We start from the raw sequence: 25,610 nt of genomic DNA on the forward strand, positions 1-25,610 counted from the left end.
TGTTCTGGATTGGGGTATAGAAGTCACTTGGCTTGAATACAATGTATCCAATGAATGTTCTGGCTTTAGATGTAGAAGTTACTTTGTATCCAGTGAATGTTCTGGATTTAGATGTGGAAGTTACTTTGTATCCAGTGAATGTTCTGGATTTAGATGTGGAAGTTACTTTGTATCCAGTGAATGTTCTGGATTTAGATCTAGAAGTTATTTTTTATCCAGGGAATGTTCTGGATTTAGATCTAGAAGGTACTTTGTATCCAGTGAATGTTCTGGATTTAGATGTAGAAGTTACTTTGTATCCAGTGAATGTTCTGGATTTAGATCTAGAAGTTATTTTTTATCCAGGGAATGTTCTGGATTTAGATCTAGAAGGTACTTTGTATCCAGTGAATGTTCTGGATTTAGATCTAGAAGGTACTTTGTATCCAGTGAATGTTCTGGATTTAGATAGAAGTTACTTTGTAACCAGTGAATGTTCTGGATTTGGATCTAGAAGTTACTTTGTATCCAGTGAATATTCTTCTGGAATCTCTGATTCTCTCTCCTCCATCCAACATCTGAAGCAGCTCTGTCCTCCTCCAGGCTCTATATAGGATCAGCAGCCAATCAGAAGGCATGGCCAGCTGCCAGGCACCCTCATCCCATTGGCCTCCCTTTATCAACAAATGGCTAATTTGCATAGGCTGCCGTGGTGTGATTGGCGGGGAGGTGTGTCTGGTGTCCGCCCCCTGCCATGGATGGGGAGCTCTCAGTCCCCGGGCAGTCAGTGGTGTTGTTGGATCTCCACCTGGAAGGTTCTAGGAGGAGGATAGGAGAGGTTTGGGAGTCATGTCGCTCCTCGGTCCGGATCTATGGATTGTGCTGTGGGGGGAGTAGGTTCCCTGGACTGGGGGTGCCGGGTGATGATGAGACCCCCTCCTCTATGGATGTCCCCCCTGTGTCCTCTCTGAGAAGAAGGCTCGTCCTCCCTCTCTGCACCATGCTCATCCTCGGACTCTACATGATCTATTCCTGTGCCGGCTCCTGCGCCCCCCTCCCCGCCGCACCCCCCGGGGGCACATCGGACGATGGAGCGCCGATCTCCACCTTCTACAACGGATCGGGGAGCAAGAAGCTACCCCAGGCCATCATCATTGGGGTGAAGAAAGGGGGGACCCGGGCTTTGCTGGAGTTCCTCAGGGTGCACCCCGACATCAGGGCTGTGGGAGCTGAACCCCACTTCTTCGATCGCAACTACGACATGGGACTGGACTGGTACAGGTGAGATCGGCCGATGTGATCATTGTGGGGGTGATGGGGTGCGATGAGTGTGTGATTATGGGGGGGGGGGTGTTGGGGTGCGATGAGTGTGTGATTATGGGGGGGGGGGGTGATGTGTCCAATTCCGGATCGCAATGTTGCAAATAGAATTTCCCGACAATTCCATCTCCCTCTATATCTGCCGATCTCAGTCTATATCCACCCATCTGTATACAGGAGATCCTTCCCATATCTGTATACAGGAGATCCTTCCCATATCTGTATTATATATAATATCTCCTATTATCCCCTCTGTATATGGATCTATGGATTTCCTTTAGCGATCTCTATACCATTACATCGTATCTTTCTTCTGTATATTCCTTCTATTTCTATATATAAATCCCTATTATATCCTCTATAGAACTCTCCATCTCCTCCTCTATATCTCTGCCCATTATATATTCCTATTCCCTTTAGAACTGCCAGTCTCTATTATTATATATACCCCGTATGTTCTCTATATGGATCCTCTTATATATGTTCCTTTATATGTATCGATCTCTCTACACACATTATACCTTCCTGTAGAACATCTCTGTTCTGTATCCCTGGTATATCCTCTCTCTGTATAACCCCCCTATATATCTGTTCCTTATAATGTATCCATTTCTACAAGTTATATTGTCTTCTCTATCCCCATATATTATCCTCATGTCTCCCTCTATATCTGTTCCTTTACAAGGTTATCCCTCTCTGTATAGAACTCCCAATCTCTCTGTATATCTGCCCCTATATATCCTCATGTTCTCTCTGTCTATATCTGTTCCTTGATAATATTATCTCTCTCTCTCTCTCTCTCTCTCTCTCTCTCTCTCTCTCTCTCTCTCTCTCTATCTCTCTCTCTCTCTCTATATATATATATATATATATATATATATATATATCCCCCAATCTCCCTGTATATTTTATTCCTAGGATTTGTCTTGCCCATCTTCTAAATCTGTATGTTCCTTAATACTAAACTGACCATGTCTGGCCATGATATCCTTTCCTTCTCTCCATACAACTGCCCATGGCTCCATATATCTACTCATCTCTGCCTCTGTACTCTTTGGATGTCCCTCTCTGCCCACCCTATATGCCCCCTCGCTGCCTAACCTATATGCCCCCTCGCTGACCACCCTATATGCCCCCTCGCTGATCACCCTATATGCCCCCTCGCTGCCTAACCTATATGCCCCCTCACTGCCCACCCTATATGCCCCCTCACTGCCCACCCTATATGCCCCATCTTTCATGTGCCTGTTACACTTCACATTCCCTCTTTCATTCTCTTCTCTGTCTTTCCCTTTTTTACTCTCTTTTCATTTATCTTGCCCTCTCCCTCCATCACTTTCTTCATCTATTTTTCCTCTTAGACTCTCTCTCCCCTATGTATGAAATGATTGGGGTCCAGCAGTCTTGGTCTCTCTCCCCTATGTATGAAATGATTGGGGTCCAGCAGTCTTGGTCTCTCTCCCCTATGTATGAAATGATTGGGGTCTAGCAGTCTCTCTCTCCTCTATGTATGAAGTGATTGGGGTCTAGCAGTCTCGGTCTCTCTCGCCTATGTATGAAATGATTGGGGTCTAGCAGTCTCGGTCTCTCTCCCCTATGTATGAAATGATTGGGGTATAGCAGTCTCTCTCTCCTCTATGTATGAAATGATTGGGGTCCAGCAGTCTTGGTCTCTCTCCCCTATGTATGAAATGATTGGGGTCTAGCAGTCTCTCTCTCCCCTATGTATGAAATGATTGGGGTCTAGCAGTCTGTGTCTCTCTCTATGTATGAAATGATTGGGGTCTAGCAGTCTCGGTCTCTCTCCCCTATGTATGAAATGATTGGGGTCTAGCAGTCTTGGTCTCTCTGTCCTCTATGTATGAAATGATTGGGGTCTAGCAGTCTCTCTCTCCTCTATGTATGAAGTGATTGGGGTCTAGCAGTCTGTGTCTCTCTCTATGTATGAAATGATTGGGGTCTAGCAGTCTCGGTCTCTCTCCCCTATGTATGAAATGATTGGGGTCTAGCAGTCTCTCTCTCCCCTATGTATGAAATGATTGGGGTCTAGCAGTCTCTCTCTCCCCTATGTATGAAATGATTGGGGTCCAGCAGTCTTGGTCTCTCTCCCCTATGTATGAAATGATTAGGGTCTAGCAGTCTAATAATTGGGGTCTAGCAGTCTCTCTGTCCTCTATGTATGAAATAATTGGGGTCTAGCAGTCTCTCTGTCCTCTATGTATGAAATAATTGGGGTCTAGCAGTCTCTGTCCTCTCTCTCCTCTATGTATGAAATGATTGGGGTCTAGCAGTCTCTCTCTCCTCTATGTATGAAATGATTGGGGTCTAGCAGTCTCTCTCTCTCTCTCCTCTATGTATGAAATGATTGGGGTCTAGCAGTCTCAGTCTCTCTCCTCTATGTATGAAATGATTGGGGTCTAGCAGTCTTGGTCTCTCTCCTCTATGTATGAAATGACTGGGGTCTAGCAGTCTCTCTCTCTCTCCTCTATGTATGAAATGATTGGGGGTCTAGGAGTCTCTCTCTCTCTCTCCTCTACGTATGAAATGAATGGGGTCTAGCAGGACTCCGGTCTGCTCTGCCCAACCACGGTCCATACATTACAGATCCCTCATAGTCTATATATAATGTAACAAGTCAATGATGGGCTCTATCGCCTCTCAGCTGTCCAGGTACTGTCAGGGTTTGTGGTGTCCCTGGAACAGTCCTTGTTCCATTGATGCTCCATTCAAATCATATTAACTGATCATAGTGTCTGGTTTGGTTTTATTTCTGAATTTCCAGATTGCCTCTAGTAAGGTCTAAGCACCATCCAGCATCTCAGCTGGTCCCTCTTTATATGTATTTGTATTAACCAAAAGAAATGAGACTGGATTTGTCTGACGTCTGGTATCTCCAGCTCTCAGTACACAATGGTCATTAGAAATGGATTACGAATCATTATGTAAAATATCAATCCAGTCTATGGCTGGTACAATACAACCAAAGCCTTGGGTTCAACAATGTCTACATGTACCCTGATCAATAAATGTATTCATTTCCTGAATTTGTATATCACCATCATTTCCCCAGGTGCTGTACAGAGAACCAATTCCTGTGCCACAGGAGCTTACACTCTAATATTCCTTCAAGGGTCATACAGGTGCACGCGAAGGGAAGTTTTAGCCTAGCAGTAAATCTTCTCGAGGAAACCCACCTGAAAACGGGGGGGGGGGGGGGGGGAATGTTTAAATTCTATGTGGGAACTGATCCTAGGACCATAGTACTTAAAGGGAAGAGTGGTGACCACTTGTCCAGGTGCCATATAGCTAAAGCCACGTATGTAGAGCACTTGGCTGTGATCTGCAGCTTATCTGAAGGCTGGATTTGTGTCAGGTGATCCCAAATAATACACTTCTCCTACCCTGAACCCACATCTTCGTGTTCCCATACACACTCCTCAGGGACACTCGACTTAAGCCAAACCTTGGCTGCTACAAGCCTTTCTCTTCAAAGATAAGGGTCCTAGCAGTGGGGGAGTGTGGGATCTCTTTAGGCTTGCTTTGTAAAGATTCATAATTTATCAGCAGAGCCGTGTATCACACACACACACACTCCGAGGGGGGGTCCCAGGCTCCCCTCCAAGACATGGCCCAATTGGTATTGATCCGGGAGCATCGATGACGTACAATGAATCCAGCGTGTTATAAGATTGCAGTGAAGATCGGATTTTCCTTTATCTAAAATGGGCCTGTGCCTTACAATGTAAAACAAAATAAAAAAAAAAATAAAATAGCTTATCTGTGCTTTGATACTAATCTGTAATTTGGGCGGGGGGGGGGGGGGGGGGGGGGGTTGTGGTTTACTACCCTGGGGGATTTCTGGTGCAGGCTGAAATTAGGCAACAATAAACTATTGATTTTTTTTTCCCTTTCTTTATGCCCAGACCACTTTTGTGTGGCCTCGCTGTCCTTTCATCAAAATGCATTTTCCCCCATACATTATAGATGGAGGAGACGGTAAGCGCCACTTACTGCACAAGTGCGCTTCTTGTAAGATTCAGCCTAATCTGATAAAACCAGGAAAAAAAAAAAAAAACGCAGCCGGAAATTTCCCTAAGAATGAATTGTGATCATGAATTGTGATCATAGAAGGGTGTAGGCGGAAAAAGGCCAAGTGGTCCATTAAGTTTGCCCCCCCCGTTTATTTTTTGTTGTTTTTGATCTTTATGTATAGCAACTCGCTTACTGTTGACTGACCCACTAACTCACAATCATTGCAGTATGGATTGCCAGTATTACTATCAGTGTCAGTTTCTATATGTGGAGTATGTTTGGTGTTCCCGGTTTATTGTATTTCCACTCTCATTTTAAGTGATCTCATTTGTTTTTGGTTTCTTTTTGTGAAAACAGTTTGCTATTTTTTTGTTTTTTGTTGAGGCCGGCGGCTCGAGACCTTTTAGGATTTTCATTGTAACTCCATAAAAGACAAGCGTACCGATCGTAACAGTATGAGCTGTGAATGTTCTAAGGATAGAGTTGCAGTGATCCCTGTTGAGAATAAAGGGGCATTGCAGCCTCACGGTATTTGCAGTACAGTTATCGCCTTGGGACAAATAGAATCCCGAGGAGGCAGAACAAACGTCTAAATGTTTACAGTCATATCAATCTTTTCACATAATTTAAGGCAGTGGGGTGTATTTTTTTTTTTTTAAAAGAAGTGGAGCAAAGTAAACGTTCACTTCATTCATAAGCTGATATCCTTTTTTTTTTTTGTTTTTGTTTTTTTATATTTTCCTTGCACATCATTGGGTATATTTTGCAAAATGAATAACGGCTTAAGATAAGTTGAAATCCACTTTGAAAACGTAATATATAATCTACTGATTTTAGTAAATTAAAGATAATGCATACCATTGACAAAAGAATGCAAAGACTTGGACAAAAAAAAGTTTAGTGCTAATCTGATCACAAATTTAGTGTCCTAAAAAAAGTCAAGTTCAAATAAAAGACAGTTTCAAAAAAGTTAAAATAAAAGACAATTTCAAAAAAAGTTAAAACAAAAGACAGTTTCCAAAAAAGTTCAAATAAAAGACAGTTTCAAAAAAGTTCAAATAAAAGACAATTTCAAAAAAGTTCAAATAAAAGACAGTTTCAAAAAAGTTAAAATAAAAGATACAGTTTCCAAAAAGTTAAAATAAAAGATACAGTTTCCAAAAAGTTAAAATAAAAGATACAGTTCCAAAAAAGTTAATAAAAGCTAGTTTCAAAAAAGTTAAAATAAAAAGATACGGTCGCAACACCCTTTCATGAAAAATAAAAAGTTAGGAAAAAGTTGATAAAATTTAACTCCCTTACTGTAAATTCTGTTTTAAAAAGTTCTAACATTACTTTTATTAATTCTGTAAATATTTTATTAGTGTAAAAATGTTAAATGTTTTGCAATTTACATAAAAAAAAAAAAAGAATTAGCAGCAAGGTTTTAATCTTCTATTCCTGACTCCCATACGATTTTCCCTTTGATTTCATTTAAAAATTTCTTTTTTTTTTTTTTTTTTTTTTTTTTGTGTGTGGAATGTTTGATGTTTTCCCATTTTAAACACTGACTCTTTTGACAGGGAAAATGTCATTTTTTTCCCCTTCTCTCCCCAATAATGAGCTCTTGCCATGTGCAAGCATCCTAATATTCTCCTAACATATTTTGAACTCCGATATCCTGACAGAGATCAAATTGAGAAACGCATGAATTATCATCTGTAGAGCTGAAAGGGGAAGTGCATAAATATTTATTTACTTTTTTTTTTTTTTGCATAAAAAGAATAGTGTTAAAGTAACAATTTTTCACTAGGCTCTCTCGTCTTTAATCTGGCTTCAAAAGAACAGACTAGGAAAAAAAAAAAGGAAGACTTGTTACGACAGGGATGTGAACATTACCACACACAAAAAAATGCCTTGGGAAGATTCTGTGTCATAATAATGTTTTGTTCTGCCCTTTGCTCTTGAAACTTTTGTTCTCAAAACCTTTTACTCCCTCCCTTTTTTTTTTTTTATGGGAAACGACAGCTCAGGACTTCTGTTCTTTTAAATGCTTTTACTAAGTCACCTAAAATGTTTGAGCTGTGTTCACTTTGTTTTAATTTAATCTCACTTTTTTTCATTTTTTTTCTCTTTTATGTCTTATTATTATTATTATTATTATTATTATTATTATACAGGATTTATAAAGCGCCAACAGTTTACGCAGCGCTTTACAATATAAAAGGGAGACAATACAGTTATAATACAATAAAATACAGGAGGATTAAGAGGGCCCTGCTCAGAAGAGCTTACAATCTAATAAGTCCTATGAAAGAGATTTAAAAACACTTTATAATTTAAGTCACAAGTAGAATGTTTTTGTTTTTTCTCAAATCCAATATGATGCTGTGAAAGGTTAATTTATGTGAAATAACAGTAATGGATTTTCCTTGACCGGGCGCAGGTTATGGGACAGTAGTGACAGGACGCTACAACCAACAGATGATGGTGGTAAATTGTTCTGGCAATCCTGTACTTGAAAATCTTGCTAATAAAAAATACCTGATTCAATAAGAAAATTGTTCTGGAACTCAAACGTTGGGGTTGTTTTTTATTTATTTAAATAAAACTGGAGAATGCGAAAACCTGGTGCAGCTCTGCATAGGAACCAATCAGATTTCAGGATTTATTGTCAAAGCTTAATTGAACGAGCTGAAGTTAGAAGCTGATTGGCTCCCATGCACAGCTGCACCAGATTTTTCACTCTCCAGTTTTAGTAAATCAAGTCATATTTTCTTGTTCATACAAAGTTTGCTGTCAGTTTGGGTAATTTCACAACTTTATATGAAGCAAACAGGGTGTTTACATTGGGTGTCGGTGTTTTTCTGCAGGGAGGACAAGGTGTCTGAAAAAGTGACAGTTATTGAGTTGCCAAACATTTCCTGTCAACTTTGGAAAAGAACTGGCTTGAATTTATTATACTTTTTTTTTTTGGTAACATCCCAAATAAGTACATAATATATATTTTATATGTGTGTATAATAAAATTATCATATATAGATATAATTTTAATTTATTTTTTTTTATATTTGTATATATATATATATATATATATATATATATATATATATATATATATATATATTTGTTATAAACAGACAGATAAAGAGCAAAACTGTTTCAAAAAAGCAAATTAGACTATATTCTGCAATTTTGCAAAAAATGACATTATACATATACATGTGCATAGAGAGATAACAGACATTGGAGATTTGGGGATGATTTACTAAAGGCAAACAGACTGTGCACTCTGAAAGTGCAATTCCTTCAGAACTTAGTAAATGAGGTAAAGTGTCACTTTCCAAAGCATATCCAATCAAAGGCAAGGGGTAAAAAAAAAAAAAAAAAACAGCATTTTTGCATGGGCATGATTGGGTGGTGGAAGTCATCTGAGCTTCCTCTCATTTACTAAGCTCTGGAGCATCTGTACTGGCAGAGTTATGGTTGAACTGGATGGACTTGTCTCTTTTTTCAACCTGACTAACTATGTAATGATGTAACTATGAGTGCACAGTTTATTTGCCTTTAGTAAATCAGCCCCAGTGTTGGCTTGTACAGAAGGGTTGGGCAGGTTGGGCTCCTGCATGGGACAGTAAAAGGCATCCGAGTATACATAGATCTGTACATTTTGGCTCCGTTAAGCTTTTCCAACATATCCGACTTCCACAAAAGTGAGTTATTTTTTACTCAGCCCATAGATGGCATAGAGAACATTACGAGAGAATGCTTTTTTCCACATCTATTTTTGGCTTCAATAAAGCTGCCGGCATTATAATGGCACCTGGGCATTGGCTGATGCTGCCAAGAGACGAGGTATAGGATTTCAAATTTGTAAACCTAATTAAGGAGTATGGTAACAAAATATATGAATTTGTTAACTCGCATATCCCTTTCCGCTAAGTGACTATAGCGAGCGCGGCTAAACAGCGTACGGAGGGCGGAAGACTATGGGCAACGCTTGGTAGACTAGGCTCAGGTTCTGAAATTGTTACATTTAAGGGATTAAATTGGAAGAAAATTCCAAAACTCGGCAGTCTTTTGTCATAGAATGACAGAAAGTAATGTATATGTAAAAACACAATAAAAAGATCAATGATGGACATCCAAAACAAATCACAAATTACAATTACACAACAAAGTGGCAACTATAGGTTCCCAAAATGGTGTAGAAAAATGTGATCAACCTTTGGTCATTACAGGCAAACTTCCTGTAGTAAATCCGGTGTTGTAGGTGAAACTTTTCAGTGGAAATTAATCCTTGTTCCAGAAGTTGTACGAGTCAAAGTTGTATTAGTTTGTATTTGCATTGCTCATTTTTGATGATTTTTTTTTTTTTAAACTTAGTGATTGGATTGGTTAGCCAACATCATGTAGCGCATAGAAATTAGATTAGTGAAAGGTGAATTCTGATTCTGGTTCCTACAATTTTCCTAACTGAAAAAGCTTGTATGGGTTGACTGTACACCAATGTTGGCACTGGTCATTCTCAGTGGGATAGTAAGGACCTCACCCCTCCAAAATTCTTTCTAACATTTTTGCTTATGAGACACTCAATAGAGATTGGAGAACTGGTAGGTTAGAGCTGCCTAGGAACTACAAATCCCAGATTATATACAGTGAACACCAAGCAGAAGAAGTGGCTGCATATGCTCAGAGTGACTACCTCAAGAGCATTGAAAGGAGTTGTTACTAACCACGTTAATGGTAGTGCTGAGCAAAGCTCTGCCAATGGGTAGATAAATGGCTTTAAACTGAGGCAGATGAAATATTCCCATTCATTCAGTCTTAAAATGCATACGCTGGGATTCCTGTAGCACAATCTGTATTCGATGATGAGGCCATGGAAGATCAAACTACCAACGATCAGGCTCTGAATGCACTCTCTACTGTAATGCCACCGAGTTCCAGACAGCACATGGTCTGTATAGCTACACCACAGTTCTTGATGCTGAAGTTTGCAGAAGTGGCCACACACCTATCCATATGATCGTTCAATAGATTGTACAGGGCAACTAAACTGATCAAATTGAAAAATCTCCTCCTGTCTCAGGCTACATTCTTAAAATTTTCTTTTAAAAATCCAATGTGGTTGCTCTCTGTTTTTGTTCAGGTTTCCAAAATTCGCCTGCCAGCTCCTAGAGTTCTACTTTATTTTACTGGATTCCAACCCACAGTAATGAGATGTTTGGGAGTAGGCATCAAGGCATGCAAAATGAGCAAACATGTGGCCTGGCAATTTGGAAAGTGAATGGAATTCTGGGGGCTCGTCAGTAGAGGGATCTTCAGCAGAAGGAAGGAGGTCCTGATTTTTCTGTATAGTTATCTCTTGAGGGGTTACCAGAAGGAGGTCCTGATTGCTCTATACAGATCACTAGAAGGATCACCAGCAGGAGAAAGGAGGCCCCGATTGGTCTATATAGATCATTGGGGACATTACCAGCAGGAAGAAGGTGGTCCTGATTGGTCTAATTATATCACTATTGGGGGATCACCAGCAGGAGGAAGGGGGTGCTGATTGGTCTATTTAGATCACTATAGGGATCACCAGCAGGGGAAGAAGGTCCTGATTTTTCTGTATAGATCTTTAGTCATCTCTAAAAAGATCACCAGAAGGAGAAAGGAGGACCTGATTCCTCTATATAGATTATTAGAGAGATCACCAGGAGGAAGATGGAGGTCCTGATTGCTCTATATAAAGCTTCAGTTATAAACTAGAGGGGTCACCAGTAGGAGGAAGGAGGTTCTGATTGATCTATATAGACTATTAGAGGGATTACCAGCAGGAGGATCGAGGTCCTGATTGCTCTAGATAGAGCACTAGAGGGATCACCAGCAGAAGGAAGGAGGTCCTGATTTTTCTGTATAGATCTTTACTTGTCTCTAGAGAGAAGAAGAAGGAAGAAGGTCCTCATTGCTCTATATAGATAATGAGAGGGATCACCAGGAGGAGAATGGAAGTCTTGAGTTCTCTATATAGAGCTTTAGTTATAACGAGAGGGGTCACCAGCAGGAGGTTCTGATTGGTCTATATAGATCATTAGAGGGGTCACCAGCAGGAGGAAAGCGGTCCTGATTGGTTTATATAGATCTTTAGAGGGGTCACCAGCAGGAGGAAGGAGATCCTTATTGCTCTATATAGATCTTTAGTTATAACTAGAGGGGGTCACCGGCAGGAGGTCCTGATTTCCCTTTTGAGATCTTTATTTGGACCTCATTTAGAATACTGTATCCAGTTTTGAAGACCTCACTTACAAAAAGATATTAAGTGATACAACCCACAGTCAAAAGATGGGCAATAAAAATGGAGAATGAAACCTATTAGTAGAGACTTCAGAAATAATATGTATGGAGGAAAAAGGGAAAAGGATGGACATGACTAAAACCTTTAAATACATGAAGGGTGTGAATAAGGATCAGAAGGGCAGTATTTTCAATACGAAGCAAAGATCAAGAACACGGGTAAATTACTTCAATCTACTGGGAGGGAAGTTCAAACTAACCTTAGAAAGTATTATTTTGGCAAAAGAGTAGTTGAGTCAGTCAACAGTAAGTGAATAAATAAAAAAAAGCTTTGGGCAAACTTATCCAACAAGTAGCAGTCCCAAAGGACTACTTGGTCTTGTTCTGCCATCACTCTGTTTCATGCTAACCTATGACGCTTAACAAGTGTTCAGATAGGGACTGCTGACATACTACTTCCAGGTCCTTGACTAAAATTCTCAAAGCCAGTTGGTCAGCATAAAATCTCGGGAACCTGCATTTTCAAAAGCACTAAACAGTGACTGGTTTAGAGGTGGCCAATAATTGAATGAACAGGATACCTACTGAAGAGGCCTCAAACCAACTTCCCCCGGAGAGTGTATCAGTTACAGGAAGTGACTTCAATGACCGTGGAGCTACATAGTCATCCCACCAAAACACCACAACCAGGGGCACAGAATGACAGCTTCTAAATGAGGTTCCTCTCACACTTTGTGACTGATTCCCTTCAATCAAGTTGTGATGTAGGTGGGCCGAATCTTATGGAGATTTGTTATAATGTGATGGGTGGTTTGCGGTCCTAGAGACCAGGGTCCAGCAGCACCTGTAGGGTCCTACTGGACCCCCACCCCCAGGAGTTTACTAAAGTTTTGAAAAGATGGGAGCACCATACCAACTTTTATAGGCCTGCTGAAGATTTTATTGTGTTTCGGGGGCTCAGCACTCCCCCCTTCATCAGGGCTTCAAGTCGATTGAACTTTTTAAAACACACAGGATCCTTGTGAATTCCTAAACACAAGGCACATCAAACTAAAATTAAAAAAAAGGGAAATGTTTGGAAAAGAACAGTAGATGAATTGGTGTAGATCTAGGAACCTGACTTAGTTGCAACAGTATAACTTCATCCTACAAAATGGCTTCAACCAGAGGCGGGCCCTACAAACAGAAATCCCCTTTTCCTAAATTCTCTATTGCAGCCAAAGTTATGGAGTTTGGATCTTTCACTAAAAATCTTACACAAAAAAAAAGCAAATAAACAAATATATAATATGTAAACAAATATATACCACATGTGGTATTAAAGTGCACCTGTCGCCTATAGCCTGTAGGCAACCCAAATTCAATATATTTTTTATATAATTATATATGACTTCTAGAAGTCAGTTTTTGGGTTCACTAAGGCCAAAACAATGACCAGAGTGCAGTAACTCCTAGCAACTAGACTATAGTATACTATAGCGAAATCAGGGAGTTAGCGTCTGGCTCGCTAAACCTGTTTATACAGCTAATAGGTATTTAAAAGGAACAGGATTAGCCCGTAATATGTTGCAGATTTCTTATTCAACTTTTTTTTTTTTTTTATTGTAGTCTGGTTTACATTACCTATTGTATTAACCTTGAACATACCTCAGCCATATTATTCACAGTTCAGGGCAAAAGGAGGACTATTTTATTAAATATAGTGATTTATGGCAAGCTCTGCCAATTCTATCTGTAATAAACCAACCAATTTGAATATAAACCGGCGCTTTTCTTAACTATACAAAAGTGAAAAGTGATATTTTATTTTATTTTTTTTCGGTTTTAACATCCATAATATTTATTTTGGAAATGAATATCTTGCATGGTGCCAAAACTTTCCTGATTCTCATTAGGCAGTTGACAAAAAGTGGACTGACTAAAAGAGGTGTTTTAGTATACCGAATTAAACTACTTATGCATTTTCCATCCACTTAAATTCATACCACATTTTTATATATTATTTTTTTTTCTCATTACTGTTTTCATTTTATCCTCTACCGATACTTTTTTTTTAAATTCTATATTAATATTTAATCATATAGTTCTTTTACATTATTCAGCAGTTCTTATGGTTTCTTAAATTACACTTGTTAAAATAAAATCAACATTGTCTTAAAAGAAAAAAAAAAAAAAAAAGAAGTTTTAAACAAAAAAATCCACTGTGTCCTCATCCTAATTTTTCATTAGGTGCCAAAATAATTATTTTACATTTCTCAGTACTGCTGATTCAGTGTGAACTTATGACATAGAACTGTTGTCAGAAATGTAATCATTCCTGACAATAAATACAAATAAATGGAATTTAAAATTCAAATATTGTAGGACTGTGCAAATTGGATATACAATTTTTCAAGTTGGCATTCTTATTTTTTTTTTTTGCATTATGCCAAGTACAATAAACAATAGTGAAAAGATAGTTTCCAAAAAGTAAATCATTTTTATACAAACAGTTTATTAGCATTTAGAAATAAAATATCCAAACCAAAGATTATTTTTGGCTTTCATTGAAACTAACAGTTTATTAGCATTTAGAAATAAAAAAATATCCACAGCAATAATTTTTTTTTATTTGCTTTTATAGAAACTTTTTTTTTTTTTTTTTTTTGACTCGCCTTCATCGATTTTTTTTTTTTTTATTTTTTTTTTTTTACTATAGGCTTCTTTTGACATCTGCCCTGTCTTGGTGTACACATAAGAATGTTGTCCGTCCTTTTTCTCCCTTTCAAGTGTTGACTATACCCTTCTCACATCACCCACTTGAAATTCTCATATTTACCATGACAGAGGGAAAGTAGATACATTACGGCATGAGCCATTTATAACGCCGCAATCTTATAAGACGTTTGAGAGTTTTTTTATTTTGTAAAAGTATACCCATTTATTTATTTTTGGCAGTGTTGCTAGGTAAAAAAAAAACAAACAAAAAAACATGTTGCATTACCCCCCTTACCCCAAGAAGTACACCTGTCTGTAAAATACAGTTTAAAAAAAATAAAAGTTGTTAAAAAAATTATTATTATTGGTATATAGGATTTATATAGAGCCAACAATTTTCACAGCACTTTACAAAAAAAAAAAATAGATTTTTTTTTTTTGGGGTTACTTGTATTCATCATACAGTATTACAATGACCAGTGTATAATTTATAGTTTCCTTTTTATAGCATTAAATCGTATAACCTGTGGAATCTTCCACATCTAGGAATGGCTCACATGTTATAGGCGACCATAAAACATTTAAAAATACATTAACAGAGCGAAGAGCATTTCTGCTGCTACAGGATGTTACACTTTGATGTTAGTTGACTATATTTTCATTTTTGGATACAGCAATCCTTAAAGTTATCGGCCTTTCCAAAAGTTCAAGATTCATATCTGTTAGATTGTAAGCTCTCCGGAGCTAACCCTCTTGTATCGATTGTATGGTAGCAGTACAGGTCTCCCTTTATATAAATCCTTAATAATCGAAAGGCCCGTACACACGATCGGACTTGTACGATGTCAGGCTGTTGGCGGAAAATCTGACCGTGTGTACGCTCCATCTGACAATTGTCGGACTTTCCGCCAACAAATGTTGGATGGCAAGTTTTTAAATTTTCCGCCGACAAATGTGTGTTGTCGGATTTTCCGAGCGTCTGTACACAAGTCCATCAGACAAAAGTCCAAAGTGTAAACACGCATGCTCGGAAGCAAGGAACGAGCCAGAAGCGGTCGGTCTTGTAAACGAGCGTTCGTAATGGAGAATTCACATTCGTGACGCGGCAAATTATGAAATCTGGAGATGCAGCGCACAATTCTCTTCTTCTTTAATGGGATAATAATGAAGCTGCTTTGCTGGTGATACTGATGGAGTTATGGCAAACGAATTTTCAAAGGCTTTTTTTTCTAGTGATATCAAGAATAATATTATTATGCTTGTTTTTTTTTTTATTTGGGCAAGTTACCACAACACCATTATTATCCTGTAGTTTTTAAGATCAAAGATACAACTATGTTGGTGTCCCTTGTTAATATTACATTGTATTTTTTAAAATGTAACTGCCGACTCCCAAACTGTCATTTGAAGTAAAACCCACAGCCAAGTATTATTCTACACAATTTGTTTTATTGTGTATTAAAAAAAGAAAACAAATAAAATTAGACATGATATCTGCCAATAGAACTTAACCAAAAAGTGCATTCTATGCATCCAAAAATATAGAAAATATACCAAATCAAATCATTATTATTCAACCAAAAAATAATGTCAAAGCAATAACTCCAAGGCCAATAATAAATAACGCGTTATCTTCTCTGATTCCGCAACATGGCTGGTTGACGAACGGCTGTTCAGAAAAGAACTGAAAAGCGCTAAATGAAAAACGCGAAAAGAAAAGCGCGAATCAACACTCACCAAACTTCTACTAACACGAAATTAGCAGAAGGAGACCAAAGGGTGGCGCTAAAGAGCTGAAAAACCACGTAGTACGTCACTACGTTCGTGATTTTTGGCCAACATTTGTGTGACTGTGTGTATGCAAGGCACATTTGAGCCAACGCCCTTCGGATAAAATTCCACGGTTTTGTTGGCGGAAAGTCCGATCGTGTGTATGAGGCATGAGTGTCTTTAAAAATCCTAATTGCACCGCTCGTGAAAAAAGTTCCCTAAACATCATATATGTAGAAAACATACACATTATATATATATATATATATATATATATATATATATATATATATATATATATGATGTATATATGATGTATATATGATGTATATGACGCACGTCTATGTACATAAAAGCAGCTGCATAAATATAAATATAAAAAGCATAAATATACAAGTAAATAAAGTCCTTAGTCCATATAGGCAAAGTTTCAATACTCAAAGCAGCGCTCCAATCAAATAAATTAAATATGACCGGCATTCACATGTAAAGACATTATGAGAAAATCCTGTATACTAATAATATAAATTAAAAAAATGTAATCTTAATAAATTAGTAAAATTGTTTACTAATTTGGCTGTTGGAACATCACAGCTTTCATTTTTAAAATCTACTCTCTTTCCAGTCTTTTAACTCTAATGCCGCGTACACACGGTCGGACTTTACGGCGGACTTTGCCCGGCGGATTTTTCGACGTACTTTCCGACGGACTTTGTGAATGAACGGACTTGCCTACACACAATCCACCAAAGTCCATCGAATTCGTACGTGATGACGTACGACCGGACTAAAACAAGGAAGTTCATAGCCAGTAGCCAATAGCTGCCCTAGCGTGCCTTTTTGTCCGTCGAACTAGCATACAGACGAGCGGACTTTTCGACCGGACTCGATTTCAACGGATAAATTTTAAACAAGTTTAAAATCTAAGTCCGTCCAACTTTTGAGAAAACAAAGTCCGCTGGAGCCCACACACATCGAATTGTCCGACGAAATCCAGTCCGCCGGGCAAAGTCCGCCGTAAAGTCCGCTCGTGTGTACGCGGCATAAGGATACTTTTTCTTTTTTTTGTACATTTATTTCTAGCACTTGCCAACCACTTGAAGCCCATCCATGCCAGCTTGTGGTGGCCATCTTGCGTCATGTGATTATGAGGATTGCAATTTAGGACCGGTCCCATCCAATGGCATTGCATTTCTAAAGCTGATTTTTACTAGTTTGGCAAATGATGTGACAAGGAGCCGATGACTTTTCATCAGACAGGAGAATGATGTATCCCATTAAATGTTCTCAACTACGTGGCAGCAATAAAAAAAAAACGTTTTTTTTTTTCTTTCCTTTTGCGCGCTTAAGACGACAGCTAAATTAAAACAACTGTCAATCTTCTGTCAGTTTAATTACAAGTGAATTGATTGTCTTTCAAATAATCTAATCTGATAATCTCCAGAGGCTACTGCAGTTGTAAAGATCACATTGACAGACTTGCTAGTCCTCGAAGGAGAACCAACAACATTACGCAGGTTTTGGGTCTAGAGTAGACAATACAAACACAACGTTCGAGCTTTGAAAAAGGGTTTTTCAACTAGACCAGGGTTTCTCTGCCACGGTTCCTCCAAAGGTTTCTAGGGGTTCCTCGGTCAGTATGCAATTTCTGCCGCTTGGTTAAGCAACTACTCACAGATCTATTAGAAATTCTTCCCAATGACCACAAGTGTAAGGAGCATTCTTCCCACTGACCATCACACGAATGTATCATGAGTTGTAGATTTAGTCACTGAGATCAGAGCGTTATTTCAAGGGTTCCTGTGTGTTAAAAAGGTTGAGAAAACCTGAACTAGACTAAACTAATTTGAGGAAGTTCTAAAGAACTTCCACATTGAGGAATTAAGAGTTGTGGAAAGGTTGAGAAAGGCTGGTTTATTATGGTATCCAATCCCTTGGTTGGGGGGCACCTGGCAGAGGTCGAAACCTGCCAAACTCCCCATATAAGCTGCTGTGTGAAGGTGGTCTTAGGTCTAGTAGTAGGTTGTATCCTGAGGTGGGAGGTTTGCCCTTCTTCTTGGTCAGCTTTCGTTGATAAAGGAAAAAAAATTGCACTGATGTATATGTCATACAACATGGCGTCGGTATTGAAGGCATCTGTTTTGAACTTGAAGCGCGAATCATGTATCGTGAGCTGTAGATATAATAATTATTAGTCAGGGGTTCCCTAAAGCCAACAAGTTATTTCAAGGGTTCCTCCATGTTAAAAAGGTTGAGAAAACCTGAACTAGACTAAACTTCTAATTTGAGGAAGTTCTAAAGAACTTCTACATTGAGGAATTAAGAGTTGTGAAAAGTTATGGTTTGATCCATACTGCTTTGAGGATGGAACAGAACCATTTGGTGAGCGATTTGGCCATCATGTGAATAGTGGTCGGAGGTTCTCATGGGAATAGTTTGGGTTGACCCCCTCAGGATGGTCTGAGATATTTGCACAGATGGTAAAGATAATCCATATTATAGATGGGGGGGGGGGGGGGGAGCGACACCCAAGAAGGCCTTTGCCCCCATTGAGAACTATTTAGAAACAGAGGACATTGTCTCCCCGGCTCAGATTTCTGGATCCCCCCTCACCTGTTGCATCGCTGAACTATCCAGAATCTCTGGCATATGTCCGCGTGGCGCTGGGTGGTGCCTTTTGCTATTTCAATGCCTGCCGTGACCAAGATTCACACACTGGGATCAGGCGATCATCACGCCCCACGTATTAGAGAAAAAAAAAGAAAACACATTTCATTTGTTTGGACTTTGAACGTCGTCATATAGTTGAAGCTGTTCGTAGCCAGGAAACACTTGTCCGCAAGCTGTGCCAATCAGTCTCGCTGGAAGGTTTGCATTGAAAGATATTCATTCTTGAACTGATGTGACATTATTTGCACTTTTAAAAATACTTTATTACGAAAAACATGAAGCCCACAAAAGTTCATAGTAACGACAGGCAAACTCTTATCACTGGTCATCAAAGCTTCTGCTGTAACCATTTTGGAGTCTATAAGTTAACAGACAACTGCCGGCGAGTATTTTGGAAGGATGCAACTCATAAAACAAAGTTGCAAAGTGTTTTTCAGTAAATCATAAAAGGAGTTGGATAGTTGATCTTCTGATCTGGACAGGTGCTCAGCAACTGGGCAGTATCATTATCACAGAAGATATGGCGAGTCTCATGTAAGGAAGAGTTTCCACCACCAAATAATGTCCCTGCCGCTCGATAAGCAGACGGGGAAAAGCTGACTAATGATTTATGAAGCAGTCAGTCCAGTTCTGGCGCAAGTATAAAACTTTCAAAATAGTTGCTGCATTGTATTGCTAACCCCATGGATTTCGTATGGAGTCACTGACCTGGAACAAATATATGCAGGTCGGGAAGGTCGGAGTAAAGTCCTGAGCTGGTCATTCAAAAGAAGAATGGATCTGTAAAAAAAAAAAAAAAAAAAAAAAAAGTTACATTCTCACCTCCATCAGTTTGATTCTGCGGCTGTCCCCCGCTGGCTCTAAGAACTGAGCGATCACATGATTGTGGATCGCTCTGTTATTGGTTCGCTTGGAGTGGAGAGCAGTGACTGCCGGCCACCGCTCTCTGCTCTGCCCCCCTCCAGGGCTCACTGGAGCAGAGGTGTACTGAGAGAGACTCAACCAGCTGCCGATCGGGCATCTAGGGTGAATCTCAACAATATGGTCGGGATCCTTACAAAGCCTGTGATGTCAGTTGATAGCAGGCTTTAGGCAGCTGTCGACTAATTCTTGGTCACAGGAAAGCAAAAGTAAGTGCACCCCTGTGACCCAGAAGATATGTATGACCAAAAAACTGGAGGCGGATTGGTTTCTTTGCAGCTCTGCACCAGGATTTTCCACTTTCCAGCTTAACCACTGCACATCCCGGCTATTGTCAAATGACGTCCGCAGGGGGGATCTCCCATCCTGGGCGGGCGTCACGTGACGTCCTGGGCTTGCCGGCCGTCTAGGGGGCGCGCGCGTGCCCGCCACGTCACTCGGGAGCTGGTGTGCGTTCCCGGCGGCCGCAATGTCCGCCGGGCACCCGTGATCACCGATAACAGAGCCGGGACATGTAAACACACAGATCCATGTCATGTCAGGGGAGAGGAGACCGATCGTGTGTTCCCAAGTAAAGAGGAACACTGATCGGTCTCCTCCCTTTGTGAGTCCCCTCCCCCCTACAGTTAGAATCACTCCCTAGGAAACACATTTAACCCCTTGATCGCCCCCTAGTGTTAACCCCTTCCCTGCCAGTGACATTTATACAGTAATCAGAGCATTTTTATAGCACTGACCGCTGTATAAATGTGAATGGTCCCAAAAGTCCCAAAAGTGTCCGATGTGTCCGCCGCAATGTTACAGTCACGATAAAAAAAAAAAAAAATAATTGCAGATTGCCGCCATTACTAGTAAAAAATAAAATAAAATAAAAATGCCATAAATCTATCCCCTATTTTGTAGATGCTATAACTTTTGCGCAAACCAATATACACTTATTGCGATTTTTTTTTCCCCAAAAAATATGTAGAATATATATCGGCCTAAACTGAGGAAACATTTTTAAAAAAAATTGGGATATTTATTATAGCAAAAAGTAAAAAATATTGTGTTTTTTTTTCAAACTTGTCACTCTTCTTTTGTTTATAGCGCAAGAAATAAAAACCGCAGAGGTGATCAACTACCACCAAAAGAAAGCTCTATTTGTGAGAAAAAAATGATAAAAATTTCATTTGGGTACAGTGTTGCATGACCGCGCAATTGTCATTCAAAATGCGACAGCGTTAAAAATTGGCCTGGGCAGGAAGGGGGTGAAAATGCCCGGTATTGAAGTGGTTAAGTCAATCAACCCAATCATCTCAGTTGGGTAGGAATCCTCTTATCCACCTCGCTTGTGTGGATGGGGATATCCATTGTTTTTTGTTTTGTTTTTCAGCCTGCTGGGTAAAAAAAAAAAAAAAAAAAAAAAGAAGATCCGTCTATGGCCAGCCTTACTGTGTGCTCTGCAGATACCCCAGGAGAACAATAGTGTATCGCCTGAGAAAATTCCGAGACAGAAGATGCAACAGCCCCCGAGATCTATTTGTGTTTATGTTGGCAGGTAATCAGTCATCCCAATATTCACTCGATTACACCAAGACTGGGCAATCTCTGGCTTTAGACCGATGAAAATAATTGAGATTGTTCTTTTTCCCCCCCCGCCCCGCCTGCGCTGTAGTACCACGTCCGCCTTAAAATACGCGTTATGAACCGTGGCACAGCTGAGGTTAATGGGAACGGTGACCTACGGGCCTGCGAGTGCTGGGATGTAATGACCAGTGTAGGGCCCGGCTCTATCCCAAGCAAAGCTAATCCCTAACAAATTGCAGGTCCCATTATTTCCGACCTTGTAATTAAAGGCCCGGGCCCCGGTACCTGCTGCTGCTGCTGCTTGCGGATAACAATCTGTGCTGTGATTAGAGGGCAAAGGCTAGAGGAGAGGACATCATTAGCACAACTTTGAAGGATTATTCCAGAGGTGTGCGGTGGCATTACCCTAATGGACTATAGACATGGCTCCACTCAAGGAGACCAAATAGCCTCAGGTGCTTCCAACACAACGGATCCTAATTCCGATTGTTCCTCCAAAATGACAGGCTTTGCTTTTAAAGGGCCAGCAGACCTACAAATTTACAGTGCGGTTTATATAAAATAAAGCTCCGCCGATTTTTCAGAATACAGCCCATGGCTGCTGTTCGGGTCTCTAAACTTGCCATCTATTCTGAAGCAGATCTTCAACTTCAAATATTTTTTTTTTTTTTAAAAGCTGAATTCGAAGTACAAGATTTAAAGTAATTGTAAAAGGCAGAAGGTGCATTCTATGCATTAAGATAAATCTTCAGTGTGCACCCCCCCCCCCCCCCCCAATACTTACCTGAGCCTCATCTCGTTTCAGCGATGTTGCATGAGAGCCTCGGCTGTCTGGGTTTCTTCCTCCTGATTGGCTGAGACACAGCAGCAGGCGCCACTGGCTCACGACGCTGCTGTCAAAGTCACTGAGCCAATGAGGTGCGAGAGAGGGAGTGGGGCCGAGCCACGGTTCTGTATCTGGATGGACTCGCAGAACAGCGGCTCGGCTCGGGTGCCACCATAGCAAAGCTGCTTGCTGTGGGAGCACTCAGAAGGAGGGAGGGGCCAGGATCGCCGACAAAGTGCACGAGAAGAGGCGGGTAAGTATGACAGGTTTGTTATTTTTAACCCCTTGCCGACCAGCGCACGACAATGGCACGGCTAGGCAAATGAGCGTACAGGTACGTCCCCTTTTAATTGTGGCATTGTGGGGGCATCCTGACCATGCCTCCCGCGAACTCGATGTCCGCTGGTGTCCCGGCGATCGTGTCACGGAGCGGCAGAGCGGGGAGATGCCGATGTAAACAAGGCATTTCCCTGTTCTGCCTAGCAACATGACAGAGATCACTGCTCCCTGTCATCGGGAGCAGTGATCTCTGTCATGTTGTTGTGAGCCCATCCCCCCCACAGTTAGAATCACTCCCTAGGACACACTTAACCCCTTATTGGCCCCCTAGTGTTTAACCTTTTCACTGCCAGTGTCATTTACACATTAATCAGTGCATTTTTGTAGCACTGATCGCTGTATAAATGACAATGGTCCCAAAATAGTGTCAAAAGTGTCCGATGTGTCCGCCATAATGACACAGTCACGATAAAATTTGCAGATTGCCGCCATTAGTAATTTAAAAAAATTAATAATAAAAATGCCATAAATCTGATCCCTATTTTGTGGACGCTATAACTTTTGCGCAAACCAATCAATATACACTTATTGTGATTTTTTATTTTTTTTTACCAAAAATATGTAGTAGAATACATATGGGCCTAAACTGAGAAAGAAATTTGTTTTTTTTTATATTTTTGGGGGGGATATTTATTATAGCAAAAAAGTAAAAAATATTGTTTTTTTTTTCAAAATTGTCGCTTTTTTTTTGTTTATAGCGCAAAAAATAAAAATCCGCAGAGGTGATCAAATACCACCAAAAAAAGCTCTATTTGTGGAAAAAAAGGGCGCCAATTTTGTTTGGGTGCAACGTCGCACGACCGCACAATTGTCAGTTAAAGCGACGCAGTGCCGAATCGCAAAAAGTGCTCTGGTCAGGAAGGGGGTAAATCCTTCTGGGGGTGAAGTGGTTTAACAAAACAAAAAAAAAAACAAGACTTTAATTTCACTTTAATTGAAATATATTCCTCAATAGTCACAAATGATATAAATCAACTTTGTGTGCACAAAGCTTAGTTATTTCCTTGTACAATTAGCAGTGACATAATCACTATGCTGTGCACAGCCAGTGCAGGGAGCAGAGCTGTGGGAGGGGCCCAACAGGCTCCACCCACTACAGAAAAGTACAGGAGGGGCGGAGTTAAGACCAGTCACTCAGCACAAAGAGAGAGAGAGCAGTGGGAGGAGCCCGTCAGGCTCCATCCACTACAGAAAACAAGAGGGGCGGAGTCAAGACCAGTCAATCAGCACAAAGAGAGAGCAGAGATGTGGGAGGGGCCTGACAGGCTCCACCCACTACAGAAAACTACAGGACTGGAGGGAGTCAAGACCAGTCTTCCTGCACAAGGAGAGAGGGCAGCAGTGGGCGGTCTTTCTTACAGGAAGTCTCACACGGGATTACTGCACAGATCTGGAAGAAATACACAAAGCTCATAGAGATTCAAGAAGAATACACATGATGAATGGATTTACACAATTATTTGCTCATCCCAGAGTTTATTTTAAGAATACCCCATTATGCAACATGCCCCAGGCTCCGTCTTAATGTGGTGGGTGGTCTTTCATGCTGACGACATTGAGACGTTAGTGCTGCTATCTGTAGCATTGTACAGTGAGCCCAGGCCAATGTGCTGACACACCCCCAGGGGGTGTGTCCATGACAGCCTGGACTCACTGGAAGTTGGTAAATGGTACTGGGCGTCATTTAAAGTATTATGAAAGATGAAACTTGCTGTTTCATTTCAGAGTGGAAAGGGATTAGAACCCGTCAGTTCTTATTGCGGTTTGTGCCACCCCCAATTAAGGGAGATTCATCCTCTCTATTTGTCCTGTTTACCATTAGCGTTAAAAGTAAAAGTCAATCCTAAACTTTGGGTTCTCCCCAAAGAGGGGAAATCTTTCAATTGGGACACTAGTTCTGGGGTCCCCAAGGGATTCCCTCAATTTGCAGGGATTTCCTCTCACTTCCTGATTTGGCTATGGGACAATAAGTGAAGGTAATGGCAGGAAAATAAACCAACAGGGGTTCTAACCCTCCCTTACTTGATAAAAAATGAAAATAAATGTTTTGCCTGTATTTCTACTTTAAACTAGGAGGATTCAGTGTCTGAATGACTGGAGAGGTGAGTCTTCGGGGGAACAGTGCTAGAGAGGAGGTGAGTACTGCAGCAAGAGCTTTTTTTTTTGTTGTTGGGCTTTTTACTTGTACATTTTATTTTTTTTCCCCCCAAACTGGACTTTTGCTTTATTTTACGCCTTAAAAAAAAACCTGCCTAGATTTTTGTGTTCTGGTGTATGACCACTTGCATTTCCTCAGCCTGAACTCTAATTGGCTACTGTGTATTCCGCACGGTATTCATTGCACAACCGTATGTATCAAGCCATCTTTGCTTTGGGGTTGCCCGTTTGTGCAGGCCTAGGAAATCGTTCAATGTTCCACATGGAAACATTGAAGTTAGTTTTGTAGTCTGTATAACTTGTTTATTTTGTTTGTGGTTTCTTTAAATCCCCCCCCCACTCATTTCTATTTTATAGCCCCAGAAGTGGCCATGTTGGTTTTAATTTTATAATTTTTTTTTTCCTTTAACCGAGCATTCTTCAAGCGCGCGAATCCCCTCGTGGACGTAGAACAGCTGGTTAGCTGTGATTTAACCTATTTATACAGCCAACTTGATGTCAGATGCGCGTTTTTGTCATGCATCAGGGGGGTTGTTAAAATTTTTTTTTAGCTTTTTCGCCCCCAAAAACAAGCCAAAAAACGCAACGGTCGCATCCAGGAACCGTATTTCAGGAAAAAAAAAAAAGAGACCATGTAATGGCGATCCATCGCTCCAACACGTTCCCTGTTGGGAGTCACGAACCCGTACACAGAGAAAAAAAAAAAAATAAAATAAACAGTTCTAATTAGCAAAGTCTAACTCTGGGAACTGACTCCCTCCAACAACTTCTCCGTCCTAAATCTAAACCAAGCTGGAGGAAAAGGAACCTGGCAAGTCTGTATTTTGTGTGTCTGAACCTTGTGCTGTAGGAGAAGGGGAGAAAAAAAAAAAAAACACACACAACCTCTTATTAAACTCCCAGACTTATAATTAGCCAAAATCGTTACCCGTGGAGACTGGCACCAGCCCTCCTCTCCAATTAATACCAAAACAAGGATTTCAGGAAATGGACGCGCTCCTGCGAAAAAAAAAAAAAAAAAGAGATTTAGCACGTGCCAAAGGAAAAAAAGAACTACTCCAGAGACTGC

General features: G+C 40.3%; 1 protein-coding gene across 1 annotated transcript in view; it reads left to right on the top strand.

Moving 5' to 3' along the window:
* The first annotated feature begins 746 nt into the window (after positions 1-746).
* Positions 747-25,610, top strand: part of LOC141113699 (heparan sulfate glucosamine 3-O-sulfotransferase 3B1-like) — a 43,392-nt gene continuing 18,528 nt past the window's right edge. Inside the window, exon 1 of the mRNA XM_073606965.1 lies at positions 747-1,260. Within this exon, the coding sequence (XP_073463066.1) occupies positions 923-1,260 (338 nt within the window). The 5' untranslated portion in view covers positions 747-922. The remainder of the gene's footprint in view (positions 1,261-25,610) is intronic.

The sequence above is a fragment of the Aquarana catesbeiana genome, linkage group LG12 (genome assembly GCF_042186555.1).
Source record: "Aquarana catesbeiana isolate 2022-GZ linkage group LG12, ASM4218655v1, whole genome shotgun sequence".
In the NCBI taxonomy this organism is placed as follows: Eukaryota; Metazoa; Chordata; class Amphibia; order Anura; family Ranidae; genus Aquarana; species Aquarana catesbeiana.